This window comes from Chiloscyllium plagiosum, chromosome 13 (genome assembly GCF_004010195.1).
Source record: "Chiloscyllium plagiosum isolate BGI_BamShark_2017 chromosome 13, ASM401019v2, whole genome shotgun sequence".
NCBI classification, from domain to species: Eukaryota; Metazoa; Chordata; class Chondrichthyes; order Orectolobiformes; family Hemiscylliidae; genus Chiloscyllium; species Chiloscyllium plagiosum.
Genome location: NC_057722.1, coordinates 66,563,385 through 66,581,584, shown reverse-complemented (window position 1 = coordinate 66,581,584; position 18,200 = coordinate 66,563,385). Strand labels below are relative to the sequence as shown.

Here is an 18,200-nt window from a genome sequence, read left to right as displayed (position 1 = left end):
GGGTCAGACAAGACCCAATCAGCTATGTAACTTAATAGGGAACTTAACTGATATTTCCTAAAGTCTGGGAAGTCCAATCCTCCCTTTGTCTGTTGAAGCTGTAGCTTCTTCAGCTTAATGAGGGGTCGCCTATGGTTCCAGATAAAGGAACTCAGCCAGCCGTATAATTTATATAAAGCTGTCCTCGGCAGCATCACCGGAAGCATTCTCATAGGATATAGGAGACGGGGCAAGACATCAAGACATAGATTAGTGCTATTCTACCCAACCAGGAAATTGGTAGGTCTCCCCATCGCTGGAGGTCCTGCCTTATCCTTTCCAGTAAATGCACAAAATTAGCCTTATACAACTGACCAAATACTGGAGTAATAAAAATGCCTAAATATAAGAAACCCTCCAGGGACCAACAAAAGGGAAAAAGGGATCCGTCCATGAAGTGGGGTGTCATAGCAAGGCCACCCATTGGCACAGCCTCTGATTTTGAAAAATTAATTTTATAGCCTGAGAATGCACTAAATGTATTAATAACTTGGATTAGGCGAGGTACGGACATCAGAGGATTACTGAGGAATAGAAGAACATCATCTGCATAAATGTAATTTTATGCTTACCTGTACCAATCCTCGGGGCTGTTATATTAGGATCAGCTCGTATAGCTTCTGCTAGTGGTTCAATAATTAGCGTAAATAACAATGGCGAGAGGGGACATCCCTGACGGCAGCCCCTACCCACACTGAAGCTATCCGAACCTAATCCATTGGTAACCACAACTGCTTTGGGATCACTATACAATGTTGAGACCCATTTGGTAAACACCTGTCCAACGCCAAACCTTTCCAATGTGTAAAACAAATATGACCATTCAACCCTATCAAATGCCTTTTCCGCATCTAATGAAACTACTACTCCTGGTATCTTTCCCTGATGGCAGGCTTGAATCATATTCAAAACCCTTCTAATGTTAATGGATGATCTACGGCCCTTAATAAACCCCGTCTAATCCTCTTTTATAATATGTGTCCGTACCTTTTCTAGTCTCAGTGCTAACGTTTTAGAAAGGATTTTAAAATCTACATTTAGCAAGAATATTGGTCTATATGATGTACAATCTTCTGGATCCTTTCCTTTTTTAAAGATAAGAGAGATATTTGCCTCTTTCAGCGGTAGCGGGAGACAGCCCTGACTATATGCATAGTTATATATGTCCATAAGTGGACCAGCCAATATTTCTGTAAATTCTTTATAGAATTCAGCTTGAAAACCATCTGGGCCCGGTGCCTTAGCACTCTGAAGTTGCCTAATTGCATCAAGTATTTCTTGGACTGTTAGAGGAGCATTTAGGACCGATACCTGTTCCGGAGTTAGGCCTGGAAAGGTCAAATTTTTTAAAAATGACTGCATCCTCCTCGTCCTATCTTCACAATCCTGCGATTTATATAACTGAGAATAAAATTCTCTAAAAATCACATTAATCTTTTTATGGTCATGAGTCAGAATACCTGTACTTTCCTTGATAGACGTAATAGTCTGAGAGACCTTTTTTTTCTTTGCAAGAAATGCTAAGTATCTATCCGGTTTGTCGCCATATTCATATAACCTATGTTTTGCAAATAATATTTCCTTCTTAGCCGTTTGAGTAAGCGTAGTGTTTAGAGCTGTCCTAAGAGCCGTAATCCTTTGCAATTTAATAATAGAAGGTCTATCAGTGTATGCTGTTTCAGCTGCTTTTAAGCCAGCTACATGCAGACGCTGTTGTTCTCCCTTTAATTTCTTCTGGGTCGCTGAGTAGGAGAAATTGTATGACGGGCACCAAAAGCCATCAATTTTGAAAAGGCTTCCGTTATAAATTTAAAGGGTGTACCAGGGGGCAGTACAAATTTAAAATCCCAAATTCCTCTCCATTTATGAGGGCTTTAATCAAAATATATCGTCCAGATTCGTCTTTTATCAGCTTTAGGATTTTGAAAGGGAAATTCTTCCGAACAAGAATAACAACTCCCCTGCTTTTTGAGCTAAAAGAAGAAAAAAAGGCCTGATCAAATCCACCCTGTCGTAATTTCAAGTGTTCTTTATCCGACAGGTGTATCTCCTGTAGGAGAGCTATATTAACTCTTTCCTTCTTAAGATTTGATAATATTTTCTTCCTTTTGACTGGCGAATTATTCCCCTTGACATTCCAGGTGCACCACTTAACCGACTGATCAACCATAATCATCTGGGGAAATCCGAGACCCTCGGGAGGGGAAACTCTATCCAGAACATTCCAAGCATAGAGCATATAAAATTTACAAAAATAAAGCCTCTCTAATACACTCACAACAATACAATAAAAAACTATTTCTAAATAAAAAAAATATAAAACGTATCTAATTGGAGATTTTCCCCCTTGTTCCCAGGGGGTGTCACTTCCTCTCCAAAAGTCCATCATCCAAATGCCTTTTAAATGTTACACAAACACATAGGATGGAGGTAAGCAGTATTATCCCTCAATCAAAATAAATACAGCAAAGTCAATTTCAGGAAGTGTGAGCACACTATGGAACCTGTACTTTATTCCTCTGCGGTTGACAATTTTCTCACAACCCTTGGACAAAACAGGAAAATTGAACATTATTAAAACCAACCTTGGGTGATAAAAATGAACTCCACGAGCAAAATACATTTCTATCAACACCTGTCTTGCTTTAATAAGCTGGATAAATTCTGAAGCACAGAGGGATACTTGGCTTATTGTACTCGTACCAGATTTCCAAAGTCTTATTTTTAATTCACTCCTGAGATGTAGCATTCGTGGCAAGGATGACATTTGGTGCCCATGACTAGCTGCCCACACACAACTGAGAGTTTACTCGTTGAGAGTGCGGTGCTGCAAAAGCATAGCAGGTCAGGCAGCATCCAAGGAGCAGGAGAATCGACATTTCAGGCATAAGCCCTTCATCTGGAATTTCAGCCACCTCAGAGGGAGCTTAAAGGTCATGATATTGGTCGGAGACTGGATTCAAGTATAAGCCCAGGTCAGCTAAAGATGCAGGTTCCCAAATGAACCAGTTAAGTTTTAATAATAATAATAATAATCCCTCAGCTTCACGGTCACTTTTACTGATGAGTTTTTCGATTTCCAGGTTTTTTAAAACTTAATGTTGAATTTGAAAAATTTTAAAGTTTTAATTCTGACCAAGAGCTAAATATCTTGAGGAAAAAAGACAGGTGAAATCAAATATCAGACATGAACATTACCAAAGGCTCATTCAGCAAATAGCATGCTGCTGATATAAATCAATGGCAAGTTATATCGAAGACCAGCAAAATGAAATCCTCTATCTTCAACACTTAAAACATCCAAACACAGTGGCATTCCCAACTCTTCTTTCTTCACATTTTGTTCATACATCAATCTTCATTCTTTTCAACAAATGTTATCTGGGTCTATTTTGAAAGGATTTTGTCTTTCTAAGTGCATTAAATCCACTCATTTGAATGATGAATAGACAGTGAGGGCAAGGCGGCAGCAATTATAACATGGAGAGATTCTAAATCATAGGAAAAGAAATGTACCACAGGACAGTAAATCAACATGCTCAATCTTATATTCACAGCAGGAGGCCACTGCGATATCAAATAATTGATGTGAATGATTCATAATTTAATTTGATAGCCTCCCTCAATGCCCAAAGTGCACTTTTAATTTTAAACAGCAAATGAGTGAGAGTCATAGTATGGAGTGAGGATGAAGGCGTATGCATCCGTGTTCAAGGGAAGAAATACACATCCGTTTTATATACGGTGCTATGATTAACTTCGGGACTTTTTTTTGTATTGACAGGGAATGATCGACACATTGATTGAGAAAATCTTTAGTTCAATAATTGATGGTATGCATTCCATGAAGTAACGTGTTTGCCTTGCAATACACTGATCAACAGAATGAGATAAATACAAAGTTGCACAGGATCACAAATAGGCATCGTGAGAAAAAATGATGAGTGGTGGATCTCCAATGGATGCTGGCTTCCTAGAATTTTAATGCTAACTTCAAGAAGTGAAGTAGTCGCAAATGAACTTCCAGATCTACATCAGCAGTAGTGTTTTTACATGGCATTAAAAACAAAATGATTTATTGTCAGTATTTAAACAACACATTAGAAATAAAGCTAGGATTTGACAGATCTGAAAACTGAATGCTGTAACTGCTCATATCAGGTCAAATAAAATTAAAACTTGAGTAGGCAAATAAAGTCAATAGCTGTCTTTTCACCTCAGTACAAGCTCACTGACATCTAAACATTTGCCACTAAACTGAACAGATTACAACTCAAAATACATAGATTTGCTCGCTAAGAAAAACAAACATACCTCTCCAAGAAGAACAATGTGTTTTATGAGGGCTACAATCAGATTGAGGTCTATTTTATCATCATCATGCAGAACTTCCAAGGCTTCAATCGTACTGTCAGAATATCTAGAAGGGAAGTGAAACATTAAAAAGAAATCAAATCACGCTACCAATGTTCATGGCTGTTACCACACACTCATTGAGCACACTTGTGAAATCTTTTTACGCCAAAGGTTTACTTCAATACTATTACATATTATTACATAATGCACTGATGAACAGTTCAAATCAAATACTGAAATAACAAATGTCTCCCTGCAGAAGGGGTGGAAAACAGAACAGCAGTGTAGGAAGGAAGATAAAGAAATTACATCTACCTCAACTCTCAGTGCTGTCACCAGAATCTCCATAATCCGTAATGGCAAGTGGGTAGGCAAATGTGTCACATGCTTAGAGCTGGGAAAAGCATCTAAAACTACACAACTTTCTCATATAGAATGAGGCCATTCATCTGACTCCTTGTTAGAATGCTCCATAATAATCTTGTATTCTGCTCCCTTCTCAAAGGCCTATAACTCATCTTTACAAGGTTTTTATCATAACCATTTCCTTTGGTTGTGATAAAAACCTTTTAAAGATAATCTTGATCCAACAGCCTTCTCTCCATATAAAGAAATTCCTCCTGATCCACTCTGCTTGCTTAGTCAGTAATCATTTCTAACTGATGACTTCCAACCACCCTTACAACATCATAATGAATTCTAAAATTCTCATTTTTAAATCTCATTCTTCTCTCTTCCAATGGAGGAAGTACCAATACACAAATTCACTGCAGAGTAATCTAATTTTTCAAACCGGATGACTTCCTGGTGAATCTTAGTTCTTTGCTCCAAAATGGGCTGCTCCAAAACTGCTCCAAATACCATACTTACAGTCAAAGCAACAATTAAGAGATTGAGCTGATAGATGCAATGTGTTCGTATCTCATCAAGTATTGTGCATCAACAGTAGATGTGGACACCACCAGACACATCGACACATTAATCAATGAAGAATGTCATGGGGAAGGGGACAGAGATAGAGCGGTATATTTTAAAGTTCACATTCCCTGACGAGCAGGGAGTCCAGAACCAGGCGTCACCATTCAAGGCGATGAGGAGGTCATTTCAGACTAAGATGAGGAGAAATTATTGCACCCAGATTGTGGTGAGCCTATGGAATTCTCTGTCACAGAAAGCAGTTGAAGCCAAAATAATGAATGCTTTCAGGGGGGAGTTAGATATCGATCTTAGGGCTCAAGGGATCAAAGGGTATGGGGAGAAAACAGAACAGGGTACTTAATTGAATGATCTGCAATGATCATATTGAAGGACAAATTAGGCTCAAAAGAGCCTGACTGCCTTCTCCTGCTCTTATTTTCTATGTTTGCCAAAGATCTTTTCTCTGTTACTTTTACTTGTTCTTCTTTGAAAGTTTTTGCTTTGAAAGAATTATTATTCAGCTCTGTCAGCCATATACCAGCATACAACACAAAAATGATGTTCAAACTATCTTCAAGAATTTTACAGTCTTAACAGGAGTCCTTTCAGATTCAGTTAACTGTTTTTCTCTCTCCACAAATGCTGCCAAACCTGCTGAATTTCTCCAGCATTTTCTGTTATCGTTGTTTTGCAGTAGGTTGGTACATCAGTTTGGATCTTGAGGAAAAAAGTGAAGATACAGGCAAACAATCAATGTGGTACATGGACAACTCGTCATTAGCCAAGTCATTGAAGTAGGGTGATACCACCAAATAAAGGGCCAGGGCCAGTCATTGAAGGCCTCCTCATTTTTCTTTTGTAGAAGGGGGCAGAAAAGATTTGTAGGCTGTTGTAGGTTGTTGTTTGCTTGCACTTTGTGGATTGGGATTGTGTTTTGGGGGAGTGGGGGGGAAGCGAGAGCAAAAAAGAGCAAAATACTGGAAGGATCAGTGCTGAAGAGGCCCAGACATTATAGGTCAATCTTGCTAGTGGCCAAGTCAGAAAAATCCATCCAGGGCACTTTAAGAGAACTCTGGTGCAAAGTGGCATCCAATATGTACATAAAGGTTCAGGTACCGCACACATCTGTATCCTACTTTAGCTCAAGCATTTTAACTGGAATGAAAATGACTGATGATTTGTTTTTTTGAAATAGGGCCTGGGAGGGATTCATGGTGTCAATAGAAATGATTTGGCTAATGTCTCCAAATGTCACTGCATACCTTCCTTGCAACTCTCTCAAATATTCTGGCCATTGTTGCTGGTATTCTTCCTCCACTCGTTCCTTCTCTGGTCGAAACATGCAACCTTGCATGAATCTCCTCTTGGAGGACGGTCGCCGAATTTCTTGGGTTTGTGGACGATACCTGAATCGAAATGTAAATAAGCATTAAAGCAGATAATGATAATGTTAATTAACAATTGTACAAATGCCTTTTGTGTATTTTTCACCAAGTTGCATGCTTAAATAAATGGAAAAAATCCAATGCCAAATGTTTACACTGTGCAACTGCATTAAGGTAAATGTCTCTATCCCTTCTACACACAGAGGAAACAGAACACCTTGTATTTGCCTCATAGCAATGACTTCACGAGAAGGCCAATCTAGGTCATTAACAAACTGACTTACTGGAGCAACTCAATCACATCTTCCAAGATGTATTCCTTCACTGGATAGGTGAATCCCGGAATATGCAGCATGGGACAGTTGCCTGTAAGAAAATGGAGCAAACCGTCATATTCCTGAACAATGAAGAGAAACTTATATCAACCCCCAGTATTTATTTGTCACAAGTTACCTGGAGCCATTACGTTTCAGAAGTGAAAACCCGGAACAGAACACTCAACTCCCACAGTCCAAGATGTGCAGTCAGGTGAATTGGCCATGCTAAATTGCCCGTAGTGTTAGGTGAAGGGGTAAATGTAGGGGTCTGGGTGGGTTGCACTTCGGCGGGTCGGTGTGGACTTGTTGGGCCGAAGGGCCTGTTTCCACATTAAGTAATCAAATCTAAAAAATCAAATCTAATATCAAAATTTCTACAGAATAAAAATAGAAAGAACTGCTATTGCTGCAAATCAGAAAATAAAATTGCTGAAAAAGCTCAACATGTCTGGTAGCATCAGTGGAGAGAAATCAGAGTTAACTTTTTGGGTGGAGCAACCCTTCCTTAGAACTTCGACAGTATTGCCACCCAGACGTCATTTTAACCTGGGCCAAACCTAATGGAATGGTCTTAAAGACAGCAGAATTTTAAACGCAAGTGAGTTGCAGTTTAGACTGGAGTATTCACAATCTTTCCCACGAGTTCAAAAGGTCCACAAATGCAAACAGTTATTGCCCCAAAATATGGCCACACTCTGAAATTGGAATGGCAAGAGTCCACCAATTGCACCCGATTCATTGTTAGTAAACTTGATAAATATTAGCGGATTAGTTGTTTATACACGTTTATTTGGTTTCTAACGGACTCATTCAAAAAGCAGAGACTGCAGTGTTGCTTCATACTTTGGGTGAGGGGTTTAAAGCTACTTTGAAGTATGAGTTATTTAGACCACAGAGGCAAGACAGAGCAGTAGAAGTAGGCAGTCAGCCATCAAGTCTGCTCTGTCATTCAATAACGTCAGGAGTCACACAACATGAGGTTACAGTCCAACAGGTTTATTTGAAATTACCATCAGGTGAAGTGCCAGTCTTTACACTTCATCTGACCTCAAGCAAGCCTAATGGACGGGTTGGACCGAAAGGTCTGTTTCCATGCTGTACATCTTTATGATTCTATGTACATCGAGTAACCTCGTGTCACGTGACTTCTAATTTTGCCCACCCCAGTCCAACACAGGCACCTCCACATCATACCTCTCATTCAATGAGATAATAATCCCTAACTCCACAACTGCATTTTCCTGCCTTTTCCTACAACCAATAATTCCACCATTAAAAATCTGTCCACATCTTCGGCTTGAATATCGTCTGTGGCCAAGTCTCGATAGCCCTTTACGTTAGGAATTCCATAGATTCACAACCCTAGGAGAGAAATTCCTCATCTATCTTTAAATGTACAAAGCCTGATTCTGAGATTATGTCCTCTGGTCCGAGAGTCTCCCAGGGAGAACTAGCCATTTGGATACAGAACTGGCTCAAAGGTAGAAGACAGAGGGTGATGGTGGAGGATTGTTTTTCAGACTGGAGGCCTGAGACCAGTGGAGTGCCACAAGGATCGGTGCTGGGTCCACATTTTTCATTTACATAAATGATTTGGATGTGAGCATAAGAAGTACAGTTAGTACGTTTACACATGACATAAAAATTGGAGGTGTAGTGGACAGCGAAGAAGGTTACCTAAGATTACAACAGGATCTTGACCAGATGGGCCAATGGGCTGAGAAGTGGCAGATGGAGTTTAATTCAGATAAATGTGAGGTGCTGCATTTTGGGAAAGCAAATCTTAGCAGGACTTATACACTTAAATGGTAAGGTCCTGGGGAGTGTTGCTGAACAAAGAGACCTTGAGGGGGCAGGTTCATAGGTTCTTGAAAGTGGAGTCGCAGGTAGATAGGATAATGAAGGCGGCGTTTGGTATGCTTTCTTTTATTAGTCAGATTATTGAGTACAGGAGTTGGAAGGTCATGTTGCGGCTATACAGAACATTGGTTAGGCCACTATTGGAATATTGCTTGCAATTCTGGTCTCCTTCCTATCGGAAAGATGTTGTGAAACCTGAAAGGGTTCGGAAAAGATTTACAAGGATGTTGCCAGGGTTGGAGAATTTGAGCTATAGGAAGAGACTAAACAGGCTGGGACTGTTTTCCTTGAAGCATCGGAGGCTGAGGGGTGACCTTATAGAAGTTTACAAAATCATGAGGGGCATGAATAGGATAAATAGACAAAGTCTTTTCTCTGGGACAGAGAGTCCAGAACTAGAGGGCATCGGTTTAGGGTGAGAGGGGAAAGATATAAAAGAGACCTAAGGGGCAACTTTTTCACGCAGAGGGTGGTACGTGTATGGAATGAGCTGCCAGAGGATGTGGTGGAGACTGGTACAACTGCAACATTTAAGAGGCATTTGGATTGGTATATAAATAGGAAGGGTTTGGAGAGATATAGGCCAGGTGCTGGCAGGTGGGACTAGATTGGGTTGGATTATCTGGTTGGCATGGACAGGATGGACCGAAGGGTCTGTTTCCATGCTGTGTATCTCTAGGACTCTATAGCGAGGGGAACCAGCCTCTCCATATCTTCCCTTTCAAGTCTTGAAACAATCTTGCATATTTCAATAAGGTTGCCATCTAAATTCAAGTGACTACAGGCCCAACCTATCTCTGGCATCAGCCTCATGAACCTTCACTGGACTACATGCATCTTTCCTTAGATAAGGGGCCTAAAACTGTACACGGTATTCTAGCAGCAGTCTGAACAAGAACAAAGTAAATGACAGCACATGAACAGGACCTTTGGCCCTCCAAGCCTGCGCCGATCCAGATCCTCTATCTAAACCTGTCGCCTATTTCCTAAGGTTCTGTATCCTTCTGCTCCCTGGCAATGCATGTATCTGTTGAGGTACATCTTAAATGACACTATCATGCCTGCCTCTACCACCTCTGTTGGCAACGTGCTGCAGGCATCCACCACCCTCTGCATTAGGAACTTTCCTCACATATCTCCCTTAAACCTTTCCCCTCTCACCTTGAGTTTGTGACCCCTAGTAACTGAGTCCCCCACTCTGGGAAATAGCTTTTTGCTATTCACCCTGTCAATACTTCTCATGATTTTGTCAAACTCAGTCAGGTCCCCCCCTCAATCTGTCTTTCTAATGAAAATAACCCTAATCCATTCAACCTCTCTTCGTAGCTAGCGCCCTCCATTTCAGGCAACATCCTGGTGAATTTCCTCTGCACCCTCTCCAAAACATCCACATCCTTCTGGTAATGTGGTGACCAGAACTGTATGCAGTATTCCAAATGTGGCCGAATCAAAGTCCTATAACAACTGTAACATGACCTGCTGACTCTCGTACTCAATACTCCGTCCGATGAAGGAAAGCATGCCTATGCCTTCTTGACAACTCAATCGACCTGCTTTGCCACCTTCAGGGTACAATGGACTTGAACACCGAGATCTCTCTGCACATCAATTTTCCATTTACTGTATAGATTAGATTTTTTTTAGATTACTTACAGTATGGAAACAGACCCATCGGCCCAACAAGTCCACACCGACCCGAAGCGCAACCCACCCAGACCCATTCCCCTACATTCACCCCTTCACCTAACACTACAGGCAATTTAGCATGGCCAATTCACCTAATCTGTACATTTTTGGACTGTGGGAGGAAACCGGAGCACCCGGAGGAAACGCACACAGACACGGGGAGAATGTGCAAACAGTCAGTCGCCTGAGGCGGGAATTGAAGCCAGGTCTCTGGCGCTTTGAGGCAGCAGTGCTAACCACTTGCCACCGTGCCGCCCACATAGTTCTCTCTTGAATTATCTTCCAAAATGCATTATCTGGCATTTGCCTGGACTGAACTCCATTTGCCATTTCTCCACCCAACTCTCCAATCAATCTATATTCTACTGCATTCTGACAGTCCCCTTCATTATCTGCCATTCCATCAATCTTCGTGTCATCTGCAAACTTGCAGACCACCTATACCTTCCTCCTCATCATTTATGTTTATTACAAACAACAGTAGTCCTAACACTGATCCCTGTGGAACACCACTGATCAGAGTTCTCCATTTTGAGAAACTTCCTTTCCTGCTGTCTCCTGCTGCCCAGTCAGTTCTCTAACCATCTAGCTTGTACATCCTGGACCCAATATGACTTCAGTTTCTCCATCAGCCTACCAAGGGGAACCTTATCAAATGCCTCACTGAAGTCCATGTGTATGACATCTTCAGCCCTTCTCTCCTCAATCAACTTTGTCAATTCCTCAAAATAATTCTATTAAGTTAGTAAGACATGACCTTCCCTGCACAAAACCATGTTGCCTATCACTGATAAGGCTATTTCCTTCCAAATGTAAATAGATCCTGACCCTTAGTATTTTCTCCAGCACCTTCCCTACCCTAATGTCAGGCTCACTAGTCTATAACTACCTGGATTACCCCTACAACTCTTCTAAAACAAGGAGACAACATTAGCAACTCCACAGTCCTCCAAGACCTCACCCATGCTCAAGGATGCTGCAAAGGTATCTGTTAAGGCCCCAACTATTTTCTCTCTCGCTCCCCTCAGTAACCTGGGATAGATCCCATCCAGATCTGGGGATTTGTCCACCATAATGACTTTTAGAGTACACAATACTGTCTCCCTCCTTATGCCAACTTGACAGAGTAATCAAACAGCTATCCCTAAAAGTAACATCAGTAATGTCCCTCTCCTCGGTGAATACGGACACTAAGTACTCAATAAGAATCTCACCCATTTTCTCTGACTCCATACGTAACTTTCTCCTTTGTCCTTGAGTGGGCCAACCCTTTTGCTCCTTATATACGAATAGAAGACTAATTTTTCTTAACCCTGTTTGCTAAAGATATCTCATGATTCTTTTTAACACTCTTATTTCTTCGTTTCAGAGTGGTTCCACTCTCCTTAATGTTCTTCCAAACCTTTGTGTGCTTTTTCCTCTGAACTAGTCTCACAATTTCACCGGTCATCCATGGTTCCCTAACCTCATCATTTCCATACCTCATTTTTAGAGGGACTGGTCTGTCCTACACTCTATTCAACATCTCTTTAAAAGCCTCCCACATACCAAATGTGGATTCACCTTCAAACAGCTGCTCCCAATCCACATTCCCCAGCTCCTACCAAATTTTGCTTTGGTTGTCCTTGCCTCAATTTAGCACTCTTCCTTTAGGACCACTCTCTCCTTTGTCCAGAAGTATTCTAAAATTTACAGAATTATGATCACTATTCCCAAAGTAATCCCCTATTGAAACTTCAGCCACCTGGCTGGGCTCACTCCCCAACACCAGGTCCAGTGTGGCCCCTTCCAGAGTTGAACTATTTACATACTGCTCTATAAAACTCTCCTGGATGTTCCTTACAAATTCTGCTCCATCTAAACCTCTAAAACAAAATGAATCCCAGTCAATGTTGGGAAAATTAAAATCTCCCATCACCACCACCCTGTTGCTCCGACACCTTTCTATAATCGGTTTCCATATTTGTCCCTCTATCTCTATCCAAGTTGTGAAACTTGGAAGGGTTCGGAAAAGATTTACAAGGATGCTACAAACATCTTTATGTTGGAGGGTTTGAGCTATAGAGAGAGGCTGAATAGACTGGGGCTATTTTCTCTGGAGAATTGGACTTGGTTAATGGAAGGGCAAGATTGGCAGCCAAATATCCTAGAATATGGATGATTCAGATGCGATAGAGAGGGAGGTAAAAGGGATGGAGGATTTGCATTACTGGTCAAAGAGGATATCACAACTGTGCTGAAGGAGGGCAGATGGAGGGCTTGAGCAGTGAGGCAATATGGGCAGAACTCAGAAATAGGAAGGGTGTGGTAACAATGCTGGGGCTGTACCACCCCCCACCCGCCATATTAGTCTTAAACCCTCCCCAACAGTGCTAGCAAAAGCATCCCCTAGGACATTGGTTCCAGTCCTGCCTACGTGTAGACTGTCCAATTTGACAAAGCCCCACCTCTCCCAGAACCGGTCTCAATGTCCCAAAAATCTGAAGCCCTCCCTCCTGCACCATCTCTCAAACCATGCATTCATTTTGCCTATTCTTTCAATTCTACTCTGACTAGTGTCTTGCAGATTCAGCAAAACTTCTCACTGTTATACTCTTTGGAATGACTGTTATACTATCATTCCCTTTGAAATAAAGGCCAGCATTTCATTTGCCTTCCCAATTACCTGCTGAAACTGAATGCTAACTTTTTATGATTCATGGATGAGGATTCCCAAATCCCTTTGTGCTGTAGCTTTTTGCAAGTCTTTCTCCAGAATTTGTTGGTCAGTGCACTGAGTGTAAGAGTTGAGGCGCATGTTGCGGCTATACAGGACATTGGTAATGCCACTATTGGAATACTGTGTGCAATTCTGGTCTCCCTGCTATAGGAAGGATGTTGTGAAACTTGGAAGGGTTCGGAAAAGATTTACAAGGATGCTACAAACATCTTTATGTCGGAGGGTTTGAGCTATAGAGAGAGGCTGAATAGACTGGGGCTATTTTCTCTGGAGCATTGGAAGAGGAGGAGTGTGATCTTATAGAGGTTTAGGAAATCATGGGGGAGCATGGATAGGTAAAAGACAGGGTGGGGGGGGAAAAAAAAAAAGAGGGAATAGGTTTAAGGTGAAAGGGGAAAGATTCAAAAGGGACCTAAGGGGCAAAGTTTTCACAGAGTGTGGTGCATGCATGGAATGAGCTGCCAGAGGAAGGTGGTGGTGGCTGGTACAATTACAACATTAGAAAGGCATCTGGAATGGGTATACGAGCAGGAAATGTGTTGAGGGATACAGGGCAAATGGGACTAGATTTATTTAGGATATCTGGTCCACACAGTTGAGTTTGACCGTAGGGTCTGTTTCCGTGCTGAAAATCTCTATGACTCTATTTAAATAATATTCAGCTCCTCTATTCTTCATGCAAGTGCATAACCTTATATCTTCCCACATTATATTCCATCTGCCAAGTTTTTGCCTACTTGCTTAACCTATCTATCTCCCTCACCACTTTTGTTCCAATCTATTTTTGGTTCATATGCAAAATTGGTTACACACATTCATTTGCAAGTCATGAATATATATATAGTAAATAACCATGGCCCTAGAACTAACCCTTTTGGCACTCAACTCCATTCTAAAAATCGCCCCTTATCCCAACTCTTCTATTAGTTGTCAAATCTCCTATTTATGCGAATAGACTACCACCATGGGTCAGATTTTAAGAGCTGCTGTTGACACCTCTTATGCCAAAGGCACAACCAATGGTCAGCTTGTGCAGTGAAACCAACAGCAGCAGTGCCTGACCCTGAAAGTGTCTTAATGCTCAGCGACAGCAACAAGAAAGTTTCCACTTGTCAGCTCACAATTCCACAAAAACAGTCCAATCATTCTGACCAACACCCTTAAAAAGTCCAGGAAGCCAGAATCACAAGCAAATACTTGCACAATATTTAAAAAAAAACGAAATGCTTTTTGCTAGTAAATCTTCATTCTAACCCCAGGAAAGAAAATTACAAGATGAATCTCTTGCTGTAAATTTAACTTCAGTATCAAGACACACAGTGCTGAACCATTTTATTGCACTTTCCAGATTTTGGGAAAACAGTCCGAGATCAAAGTATCCGCTTCATTCTACATCCTTATTACATTGATACTGCATTCATTCTCTGGATACAAATATTGCTGGCGAGGTTGACCTTTGTTACACGTCCTGCACACCCTCATGTCCCATTAAGCTTTCTACAAAAGAAGATGTATCTGAGTAGCTTGCTAAACCACTTCGCACAGCTGTTAAGAGTTAATCTGTGTAACCGAAGGACGGACTGACTGCAAATGCTTTGTTTGACCAAGGTTTATTAAGGTTCACTGGTTATGCCCCAAAATCAGACAACCTGGTTACCAGGCAGAATGACAGCATAAACATTATACACATGGCAAAAAACATTCGGAAGAATGAGGAGAAATAGACAAGGAGGAATTTGCAGGTCTCTGGAGGAAGAGTAAAGAGACTAACCGGATTGCTCTCTCAAACAGCCAACGTAGGTTTCCTTCAGTGCTGAATAATGCAGTTAATTTTAAAAAACCAACAGACTGAGTTCACTAAAGTCTCAACACAAATTTGCCAATCCTACTTACCAAAATATTCTGAAAACTTGTCAGCATTTAGAGTTGCACTCATCAATATCACCTTCAGATCTGGCCTAAAAGGCAGGATGTCCTTCACAATTGTCATCAGGACATCTGACTGCAAACTCCTCTCGTGGACCTCGTCCAAAACAAGGTGACTGACAGTAGATAGAAGACTGTGGAAAAAGATTATTTTTTTAAACTAAGTGTTATTAAGACTGCGCCAACTATATTATTTTGAGAGACAAATTGGAATTAGAGAGTAAGTAGGTGATGCTTGGAATTGGGGATATATAATTAAGAATTTATCCTGAATAAAATGAACTATATACCATAATAATTAGTTCTGTACTTACGAGTCTGACTGTAGCCACTGGAGAATGATTCCAGTCGTGCAGTACAAGATGGAACCTTGTTTCCGTGGCAGGCGGCTGTTAAGCAAGACAGAAAATGTTTAAATAAACATTGGAAAACATACTTTCCATCAAACAACTCCTATCTAAGTCAGTTGTATAAATTAACTAAAAGTATATGTTCTGCACGTAAAAGGTTTCTTGTGAACCTTGTTGTAGATTTTCTACAAGTTGTGTTTAATTGGCTCATTCAGTCTCTATCACCTGTAGCAGTCTGTATCAACTGATACAGATATAGAAATTCAATAGCAACAGCGCTGAGTGGGTACCACTCATCTCAGTGTCAGAATCGTGCAGGTTAATGTGTCACTTTGTGTCTTGACCGCTAAAGTTTAGGCGGACATTCTAGTGCAACACCAGCACAGCCCATAAACCATTTTACAGATGAGATGTTAAACCCAGGCCCTGTTTGCCCCTTCAAGAGTACATAAAAGATCGCAAGATACCATTTCAAAGAGGAGGAGGGGAATTCAGATTAATTTTTATCTTCCAACCAGCAGTTTAAAAAACAGATTATCACAGCGCTGCTTGTGGGACAACACATCATGTAAACAGATGGTTGTATTGAGTGCAAGTTCCATTTATATGTATGCACACCTAGTGGTCTAACTCAAACACATCAGGTTAATATTATTGGACAACTGGTAGCTTAAATATCTGGTTACACAACTAGATAAAGATATCCACAACACAGTTAGCCAACATCAAGGCCATCAAATTAGTTGCAGGTACAAGGACCTCAGAATAATGAATTGGGGAGGCCGAGTATATAAAAGGGAAGTTCCTTTGAGAGCCAGGACGACAGAAGCAATCATTCCATATTTCAGGAATTCTTTCAAACAGTTATTCATTCCCAGGATGTAGGCATTTCTGGCTAGGCCAATATTATTGCCCAGAGGGTAGTTAAGCAAAAACCACATTGCTGTAAGTCTGGAGTTGCACATAGGTCAGGCCAAGAGGATGGTAAATTTCCTCTCCTGAAGGACGCCAGTGAACCAGATGAGGTTTTTCTTTCCCTGATGGCTGACTGTGATTACCTGATCACCATTATGTCAGCTGTTGATTCCAGACTTTATTAAATTCAAATTTCACCATCTGCCACAGTGAGATTCGATACCAAGTCCTTGGATTCTCAATTGCTTGCCCAGTGACTTTTCACTGTGCACTGGCACAGTGGCAAAGAGGCATGACAATTAGAGTATATAGAGATTAAATCAATGGGTGGGCTCAGGTCCAGAGAGAAAGCAAATTCAATGCAAGAATGGATGAAGGGAGACACTTGAGAAAACTCCCTTGTTTTCCTTAAAAATAGTGAATAGGTCTTTTATGTTCACCTGAACGTGCAAATAGGGACTTGATTTGGTATTTTGAGTGAAAGCATTCCATACAGTACAGCACATTCTCCAGTACTGCTCTGAAATGTCAGCCTATACTTCATGCTCCAGTGGGACTTGAACCAACAACTTCCTCAGTGGTAGGAGTGCTATCAGTTGATACAGACTGCTACAGCTGATATAGACGGAATGAGCCATTAAACACAACTAAGAAAGTCTGGCATAATCCTGATCAAATCCACAAAAAAGATTCACAAGAAACATTTTATGTGCAGAACATTACTTTTAGTTAATTTATACAACTGAACTGAAAACATCTCAGTCAAACTCAGGACATAATGAAAAGCCAAATATAGTTTCATTAATCAATGCAAGGGGTCATCATTCCACAGGAAGAACAGCGAAAAGGAAGCAGAGCTCAAAATCCAATCTTCGCTTCTACATTTGAAACGACATTGCACTATACGTTGCACTATAATTATTCCATTTACACAATCAACTTTATGATCAGTCCTATTTGCAGTTTCTTAGTCAATACATGGCTCACGAATGACATCAAGATGATGGATTATGTGGTCATTATCATATTTTATGTCTGCAGGAACTTTTAAAAATAAACGTACTTAGTTACTCTAAAGCACTTTGGAAAACCTTGAGGTTATAAGCAAGTGCACTAAACTAACACTTGGAATGGCGAAAAGCTAAGACAGGCTCAACTAATATCCACAAGTTCAGAAGAGAGATTTTTATTCATTCATGGATGTGGACATTGCTGGTTGGGCTATTGCACATCCATAGCTGCCCTTGAGAAAGGGGTTGATGAACTTCTTGAAGAAATTTCTTTGGTGTGTTAAGGAGGGAGTTGCAGAATTGTGACCCAGTAACAGTGATAAAAGAGCAATGCATTTCCAAGTCAGGATGGTGAGTGGCTTCAAGGGGCAAATGTAGTTGGAGGTTTTCCCATGTATTTGTTGCCCTTGTTCCCTCTAGATAGGGGTGATCATGGATTTGGAAGGTGTTATCTAATGATGGTGGGTAGGGTTTGGGGCCTGGGTGATGAGTGACTCACAGCAGGATTACTAGCCATGGACCAGCTTTTTGTCATCACAATATTTATGTGAATATCCCAATTTGGTTTCTGGTTAGTGGTAACACTCTAGATGCTGATAGTGAGTATTCAGTGATGGTAATGCCTTCAAATCGTTATGGGATGATCGTTAGGTTGACTCTTGCTGTAGATGGTCACTGCCTATGTGAGATCAATATTATTTGCTACCTGCCAGCCTAAG

At 40.9% G+C, this 18,200-nt stretch overlaps 1 protein-coding gene across 1 annotated transcript in view; it reads right to left on the bottom strand.

The window, feature by feature from the left end:
• dhx36 (DEAH (Asp-Glu-Ala-His) box polypeptide 36) overlaps positions 1-18,200 on the bottom strand; it is a 126,506-nt gene that overhangs the window by 48,624 nt on the left and 59,682 nt on the right. The window contains exons 7-11 of the mRNA XM_043701658.1: positions 15,521-15,595; positions 15,174-15,340; positions 6,983-7,064; positions 6,576-6,719; positions 4,354-4,459 (exon numbers count right to left, since the gene is read on the bottom strand). Coding sequence (XP_043557593.1) covers positions 4,354-4,459; positions 6,576-6,719; positions 6,983-7,064; positions 15,174-15,340; positions 15,521-15,595 — 574 coding nt within the window. The remainder of the gene's footprint in view (positions 1-4,353; positions 4,460-6,575; positions 6,720-6,982; positions 7,065-15,173; positions 15,341-15,520; positions 15,596-18,200) is intronic.